The sequence below is a fragment of the Balaenoptera physalus genome (assembly GCF_965194825.1).
Source record: "Balaenoptera physalus genome assembly, chromosome: 17".
Classification (NCBI taxonomy): domain Eukaryota; kingdom Metazoa; phylum Chordata; class Mammalia; order Artiodactyla; family Balaenopteridae; genus Balaenoptera; species Balaenoptera physalus.
In genome coordinates this window covers 85,700,997-85,709,190 of record NC_138895.1, presented here as the reverse complement: position 1 = coordinate 85,709,190, position 8,194 = coordinate 85,700,997, and the positions used below count along the sequence as shown (strand labels likewise).

The 8,194-nt window shown below is 57.2% G+C and overlaps 1 protein-coding gene across 2 annotated transcripts; it reads right to left on the bottom strand.

Moving 5' to 3' along the window:
• Window positions 1-3,425: 3,425 nt before the first annotated feature.
• On the bottom strand, window positions 3,426-6,001 carry RPL8 (ribosomal protein L8). Of its 2 annotated transcripts, XM_082433397.1 has the most exons (6): window positions 5,861-6,001; window positions 5,490-5,636; window positions 5,268-5,409; window positions 4,784-5,002; window positions 3,855-3,970; window positions 3,426-3,623 (listed from the first exon to the last, which is right to left on the bottom strand). In XM_082433397.1, the coding sequence occupies exons 2-6, from the start codon at window positions 5,625-5,627 to the stop codon at window positions 3,465-3,467; spliced, it is 774 nt and encodes a 257-aa protein (XP_082289523.1). In that variant the 5' UTR covers window positions 5,628-5,636; window positions 5,861-6,001; the 3' UTR covers window positions 3,426-3,464. The 2 variants fall into 2 exon arrangements, with proteins under 2 accessions (XP_082289523.1, XP_082289524.1); XM_082433398.1 differs by lacking the exon at window positions 5,861-6,001 and having other exon boundaries at window positions 5,490-5,678.
• Window positions 6,002-8,194: the final 2,193 nt, after the last annotated feature.

Sequence of the window (8,194 nt, the reverse complement as noted above, 5' to 3'; positions counted from 1 at the left end):
GTGCATCAACTATGAAAAACAGTATGAAGGTTCCTCAAAAAATTATAAGTAGAACCACTATATGATCCAACAATCCTACTTCTCAGTATATAGCCAAAAGAAATGAAATCTGGAGCTCAAAGTGAGATCTGCACTCCCGTGTTCACCGCAGCATTATTCACAACAGCTAAGTCATGGAAACAACCTAAACGTCTGTCCATGGATGAAAGGATAAAGTAAATGTGGCAAAAGATAAATAAAAACAAGGAAAAAAAAGAAATGTGGCATATATATACAATGGAATATTATTCAGTCATTAAAAAAAGGATGGGCTTCCCTGGTGGCGCAGTGGTTGAGAGTCTGCCTGCCAATGCAGGGGACACGGGTTTGAGCCCTGGTCTGGGAAGATCCCACATGCCGCGGAGCGACTAGGCCCGTGAGCCACAAGTACTGAGCCTGCGCGTTTGGAGCCTGTGCTCCGCAACAAGAGAGGCCGCGACGGTGAGAGGCCCGCGCACCGCGATGAAGACTGGCCCCCGCTCGCCGCAACTAGAGAAAGCCCACGCACGGAGACGAAGACCCAACACAGCCAAAAGAATAAATAAATAAATAAAGTGTAAAAATTAAAAAAAAAAAAAAAAAAAGAAGGAATTCCGGTCATTGGCAACAACATGGATGAACCTGGAGAGCATTATACTAGGTGAAATAAGCCAGACACAGAAAGACAAACGCCGCATGATCTCACTTATACGTGGTATCTAAAACAGTCCAAATCATAGACTCAAGGGGTAGAATGGTGGTCGCCAGGGTTTGGGGGTTAATGAAAATGGACATGTTGGTCAGAGTACAAACTTTCAGTTATGCAAGATGAATAAGTTCTGGAGAGTTAATGAACAGCCACGTAACTATACTTAACAATACTGTATTATATATTTTGAAATTTGCTAAGAGGATTTTTTTTTTTTTTTTAATTTAGACTGCTACGGGTCTTAGTTGCGGCATGCAAACTCTTAGTTGCGGCATGTGGGATCTGGTTCCCTGACCAGGGGTCAAACCCAGGCCCCCTGCATTGGGAGCGCGGAGTCTTAGCCACTGGACCGCCAGGGTTTTTAACAGTTTTCTTAAATTACAAAAAAAAAGGGCGGGGGGAGGGGCTTGAAAAAATTGTAGCAAAAAGAGAACTGGCAATCCCAGTCCCTGACGTTTGCTAATCCATTCTCTATACTTAAGTTTTATCGAAAAAGATTTTTTAATGCTACATTTTAAAAGCACAAAACAATGGGGCAAATAAAAAGGTTTCAGACCTTGAATAAAAGTCTCTAGAAAGAGAAACAAAAATTTAGCTGCTAGGAGAAAGGCTTCCGAGGGCCAGAAGCAGAAGGGTGGGGCGGGGTGCGGGACCCGCAGGGCCGCGGGGGAAATGCGGAGGCGGGCTGACGCTGGAGGTGACGGGAGTGTGCGCGGGCATGAACCCCCCCAGCTGGAGGCCCGCGAGGAGGGAACCGGGGGCGGAACGAGTTGGGGGCGGAACGAGTTGGGGGCGGAGAGAGAGAGGGAAGCACAACAGCGCGAGGCCGGCGCGCGCGGCGCCTGGTTACCGGCGGCATCTCGCGCCGCGGAAGCAGCCCTTTGGGGCGACCCGGGAGGGGAGTCCGGTTGAGAGACCCCAGGGCGGGCCTGGGACCGGTGACGGAGACTCCGCGGCGGGAGAGGAGCCTGGCGAGGAACGACCCCGAGCGGGGGAGACCAATAGGGTTCGGGGCCTTGCAGTGGGACCCGGGGCGGGAGCTCTCGGTGTCGAGGGAAAGGTCCGCGCTCCGCGCCCGGGAGGCCCCGCCGCCCCCGCCGCCCCTGCCGCCCCCGCCGCCCCCGCCGACCCACACTCACCTCGGCGCCGCCCGACCAGGCCCCGCCTGCCGCTCCGGCCCAGCCGACCGAAACCCGACCGGAAGTGACGTAGCCTTCCTCCCGGATCCCGGCTGAAGACGCCTTAGGGTCGCTCTGGGAAACGGACGCCGCGTCTCAGTGGTCGGCCGCCTCGAGGAAAGTAGAAGCTGCGTCGTAGATCGGGAACGCTGCCACCAGGTGGCAGTCTGCAACCACGACCCCCAGGCTTCGCAGTGAAGGCAAAGCAGAGGCTTTGGTGACCAGCAGATTTCCAGTAATTCTCCTTTTCAGTGAAACTCTCAAGGCACTGCAACCAACAAAAGTTCAGGCAGGCCCTTTCCTTTGCAGCTAAAGGCAGAAAACCACGCCCTTTCTCAGGGCCATGTGAAGAGGATACTTACTGGTCAAAGCAGCCCTTGTTTTAGTTTAACCCACTGCCCCCAGCCCCAACTCCTGTAAATGGGGCCCAGTGTCCACTCAGGGTCTGAGTGCCTGAATGCTCCTGGAGCAAACTCTCCCTGTTGGCCAGTCCCCTGGACAAAGCCCCAGGCCACTTTACCCAGAAGGGAGCAATATTGCAAGCAGGTTAGGGTTCAGGCGAACATGTCCAGTGCCCTTTCCTTCAGAAGGAACCATTGCCCTCCTCTCATGACCGAGGTCCTAGCCCTACTGGGTCACTGTCTAGGTGTGGGTGGCATAGGACACGTGGGGCCCCAGGAAGGCAAAACTAGAACTGAGGTTCGCAGTAGAGACAGGTATGGACCATGAGAACAAGGAGCCACCTGGCAACCAGTGAGGCCCTACCACCCAGGAGGAACCCTGCCAGTCTCCCAGAACAGTCCAGGTGACCAGTTCTCATGCGTGAGACTCCAGCCAGTGCCCTTCCGCCCAGTCTGTAAAGGCGTGTCCCACCTCAGCCTGCCATCCACCCCTGCTGTCCCTGTCAGCCTACCACTCACTCCAGTGGTTAGGCACAGTGGCTTGCAGCTCCTGCTTTCACATCAGCTCACAAGGGGTACCACTAGGGGCAGGGGGCTCTGGCTGGCCTCTGGGAAGCCAGTGTCCTGGTCCTGAGGCACTGATGGGCCTCCACTCCCATTTTGGTGCCCAGTCTGCCCTGTTGACCAGTCCATCATTTAGTCTGGGACAAGGTGCTAGTGGGCTATTGCCAAAAAGGAAGCCCATCTGTTGAGAAACTAGTCTGGTCCTTCCATTGCAAGCAGCACCCCTGCTCTCCAGCCTGTGGCTCCAGGGTCACCACTCTCACCCAACAGCACCCAAACCCTCATCCAGATTCTCCAAGTGCTCAAGACAAGTTAGTGAACGGAGGTGTGGGGGCTACACTCCTTGTGAGTGGGCTTCTCTGCTCCATGTCCAGGTGGTGGGGGATTCCAGGAATCAAGATGTGAAGCAACCCAGCAGCTCCACCTTCTCTGTCCAAAGCTTCCACTGTTCACTAGTGCAACTACTTCATCTTCCTCCTTCCTCCCTATATGTGGAGCACCAGGGCACTCACCCCAGCAAAGACCCTTCCCTCTGAAACCATGGAAAAGCGCAGCTCAGCTGTGAAAAAGACAAACTTTATTGAGCCCCCAGCCCTAATTCTCTTTCTCCTGCACAGTCTTGGTTCCCCGGAGACGCCCAGTCCGGCGGGCAGCAATGAGACCCACTTTCCGGCCAGCAGGGGCATCTCTGCGGATGGTAGAGGGTTTGCCGATGTGCTGGTGGTTGCCACCTCCGAAGGGATGCTCAACAGGCTGCGGGAAGAGGGAAGCGGTGTTGGGGGTGGCCCCGACCTACCTCAGGAGGGCTTGGGGAAGGGTATAATCAACCAGCCTGTGCTTACAAACCATCACCCAGAGCCTCACACTACAGATCCCCCCCCCCCCTCAGAGAAGAGGGAACACTGCAGGAAGGAGCCTGTCCACCCAATCTCACAGCCCCAGTACGCTGAATACCCCCCCACTGCCCATTTCTGGGCCACTTACATTCATGGCCACACCCCGCACACGTGGCCAACAATTCCTCTTTGCCTTGTACTTGTGGTAGGCACGGCCGGCCTTCAGAATGGGCTTATCAATGCGGCCACCTCCAGCCACCACACCTGTTGGAGACCAGGGACCTCAGGGAGATGTATCACACCCTGCCCAGCACTGGGGGACCCTCCCATCAGGCAGAGCATCCTCTGCTCGGTCCGTGCCAGTGTCCCACCCCCGTGTGTCGTACAGGATCACATGTTCCCAGGAACCTCAGAAATGCCTTCAAACTATCACCAAGCACCAAGTCCCCCTGCAGCCTATCAGCTGACAAGTTTCTTCAGGCGCTGCAGGCTCGTTAAGCCAGGGCTTTATTCACATCGTCTGGAATGCCTACCTTGATCTACGGTTCTCCAGGAAGCCGTCCCCTTTGCAGGGTCTGACACTGGGCTCCTCCAAGCACCTCCCACCCCAAACAGGACAGCTGACCCAACCTGTCACTTCTCTGCCGTTGTTCTGTTTATTCTGTGAGCACATCCTCAAGAGCCTCCCCCATGCAAGCCTGGCTCTGCCACATGGATTCAAAGGTGTTGACAAAAGCAAAGTAAACAAACTTGGGTTCATACGCTTTTTTCCTGGGTGACTTTAAGGAAATCACACATCTCTTGGTGGAATGTTCACCAGGTGGACGCACGGGCAGGGATCACATAAGTCCAGGTTATCCCCAAGCGCAGACAAGTCTGCCTTAGAGTCCCAGCGGGTTCGGTCTCATTCAATACCCAACCAGCAGTTAAGTAGGAACTGCTACGCCCGCTTTAGAGCTGTTCTCAAGCTTACAGAGCCCACACTTCAGTGAAGCAGAGAGCTGGGTTCCAGGCCCCTGTCTAGCTGCTGGCTGTCCACAGGAGACCCACAGCATTCAACTGCCACCTTCCACTCACCGACCACAGCCCTGTTGGCGGAAGAGATGACCTTCTTGGAGCCAGAGGGCAGCTTCACTCTGGTCTTCTTTGTCTCAGGGTTGTGGGAGATGACAGTCGCATAGTTCCCAGAGGCCCTGGCCAGCTTGCCCCGGTCACCAGGCTTCTCCTCCAGACAACACACGATGGTGCCCTCGGGCATGGTGCCCACCGGGAGCACATTGCCGATGTTGAGCTGGGCTGCGAGGGGAAGCAGCAGCACCAGGCAGTCAACAGCGTAAGGTGGTGTGTCCTAACCACTGCTTGCCAAAAACAAGGCCAGAGCAGCACTCCACAGCCAGCCTCCTCCTAGAGCTCTCCGGGCACCCACCGGGCATGCGTGGCCAAGCAGGTCTCGCCACATGAAGGCTGCTGCCTCAATGTTCCTCCCCCGACCCAAGGCGTAAACCTCAAGGAACCGCAGGTCCCTCCCCACCGCGACCTTCCATCTCGGCGTGACGCTCACCCTTCTTGCCGCAGTACACGAACTGGCCAGTGTGGATGCCCTCGGCGGCGATGAACAACTCCGTCCGCTTCTTAAAACGGTACGGATCCCGGAAGACCACCTTGGCAAGGGGCGCGCCGCGGCCCGGGTCGTGGATGATGTCCTGCGGGGCGAGGTGGCTTGAGTGCCGTGGGTCCCGCCGGGCGCCCCACGCCCCCACCCGCCCCAGGCCGCGCCCCGAACCTTCACGATGCCCTTGATGTAGCCGTGTCGCTCGGCGAAGTCCACGGCGCGCAGACGCGCGGCGCCCTTTCGGTGCTTCACATGCGCGCGGAACACGGAGCCGGCGCCCTTCCTCTGCCCACGGATCACGCGGCCCATCGCGGCAGTCTGGGGGCGGCTCATGGTTAGCGGCCGGGCCGCCCAGGCACCCCCACCACCCCGGCTTCAGGGCTCCCGCTCCCCCGGCTCCTCCCTCCAGGTCTCGGCGCCCTCCGCGCCCCCATCCCCGGCCGTGCGACCCGGCGCCTTCTGCAGAGCCGGCTGGGGTCCCTCAAGGGCCCTAGGGCGCCGGATGGCACCGGATGGCACCGGACAGCACCAACACGCCCTACCTGCTGCCGGGCACGGCCGAAAGAGAAGACGCGACCCTTGAGAGCCGCCTTATCTTCCGGGGCGGGGCCGAGAGCCCTTAACCTTCCGGCCAGGAGCGGCGGCCTCCACCGCAAGGCACGCCGGGACTTGTAGTCCTCTCGAGGGGGGCCAGTGGCCCCTCCCGCGCGCCGGGGCCTCAGCGCAGGCGAACTGAGGTGGTTGGTTCCGCAGTGCGCAGAGGCCCCGGTGGTCTGGCGGGGAGGCTGCTCTCCCGCCGCGGGGCCGTCGAGGGGGCGGGCAAGCCTACCAGAAAGGGAGCCTCCAGTAGGGCACATCTTTCGGGGAGGGGGCTTCTGGAGAAGTGGGAGGGGTCCTTCCAGAGAGGGTCCCTGGAATTAGCAGAAGAGAAGGTGGATCCCCTGAGTGAGAACTGTCAGTAGGCGAGGACAGGGAGAGCTTAGTGACCAGGGCAGTGGGTGTGCAGGTGACGCCTGAGGAGGGAGAGCCAGCGAGGTAGGGAGAGAGTGAGGGCAGGGGTCTCAGGGAGCAGAGGGGCTTGCGCTCAGGACTCTGGGGTGGTGTGTTTGCACCAGTGCGGGCAGGTGGGTTTTGCAGGCGTGGAGGCCAGACAGACATCAGGAGAAGGTGACAGGAGAGGGAAGGAAGGGTCCATGTGGCCACATGCTGAAGCCACAGCGGGGCACGAGGCGCCCAGAGAGACAGCCGACTCTTGGCAGAGATAGCTCACCCGGAGGCAGCACAGCCTACAGCAGGGCCAGGAGCTGAGGGGCACCGGGGCCGCCCTGGGGCAGGGTGACGGGCTCTGGGGTCAGCTCGGGATAGGCCTGGAGGACCAGAAGGGCAGAGGAAGAGTGGGATGGAGGTGGGGACAGTGCTTGGACTTGTGGGCTGTGGGGTCCCTAGGATGGAGTATGGGGGGGCGGGGCACGTGGCCCTCCACTCTCCCTCTGACCCTGAGTGAGGCAAGATGGAAACACCACAGGCCCTGCCTTCAAGGGACTCCGATCCAAGTGGGAAAAAAGTTGAGTACAGGGCAGGAGTCAGACAGGAGCAGGTGGTGATAAGGCCTCTCTGGGCTGGGCACAGGCCTGTCACCCGCAGCCCCTGCTGCCCACCTCCTCAGGCCCCCTCCGGCACCTCGTTCATTTTGCTCTCAGGACCCCAAGCCCCTGACCTCCTCAGGTAACATTTCCCTGGGGGACTCAGGGAACTTCTGCTTCTGTTCAGGGCTTGGGGTCTCCTGGTTCCTCCTGCCAGCTTTTGAGCCAAGCAAGGCTAAATCCAAAAGGCGTTCCTAGAGATAGCAAAGGAACCTTAGAGCAAGGTTTTGATACAAACCAACCAACCCAGAGCCCACACTCCCAAGTATCTCCTTTATGAGAGTCACACACCACACCAATGTGTTCCTGCCTTACATCACCCCAGGGCCATGTACGGGACAACTAGAGACCACCCCGATAACCTGATAACCTGCAGCCTGCTGAAGTTATTCAAACATATGATCCTAAGCTTACTCAGCGTACCTGCTCTGCCTCGCCCATTCCTTCCTGCGGAAACCCCAATGAAGGCTCTGGGCCACACCTTTCCTCCCCTCTTTTGCCTCCTGACCAACCTAGTGCTTCCCTGTGTGGCCCCGTGTGGTGTGCCCTGCCTCCCATTCCAGAGACCTGTGAGTATAAATGTCTTCCTTCACTTCCGAGTCTGCATGTCTTACCATCCCCGATTAAAACAAACCCGAGGTACATTTTAGCACACCATCAGATTCCTGAGTACTCAGAGATGGTGATGGCCTTCAGGGGCTCTGTCTGTTCTGGTTCATTGAAAGTGTTACTGCTCTGGGCCATCTACTAGACTACAGAAAGTCTAGTAGATGGCCCAGACTGGCCTTGGAAACACAGCTCTTTGAAAATAATTTTTCTTTTGGCCGCACAGATTGTGGGATCATAATTCCCCGACCAGGGATTGAACCTGCACCCTTGGCCGTGAAAGTGTGGAGTCCTAACCACTGGACCGCCAGGGAATTCCCAAAAATAATTTTTAAACTGGGCTTTTCCCCTGGGAACACTTACAGCTTGGAATCCCAATCGCAGGCTGGAAATAGCTGGAAAGTAATGTGGGTTGGCCCAGAGAAGGGGCACTGTGGCCATTTGGGGAACCATGCAGGCCCCTGACTTTTTTTTTTAAATATTTATTATTTTTTTAAACAATTTTTTTTAATTAATTAATTAATTTATTTATTGGCTGTGTTGGGTCTTCGTTGCTGCGCACGGGCTTTCTCTAGTTGCAGCGAGCAGGGGCTACTCTTTGTTGCGGTGCACGGGCTTCTCATTGTG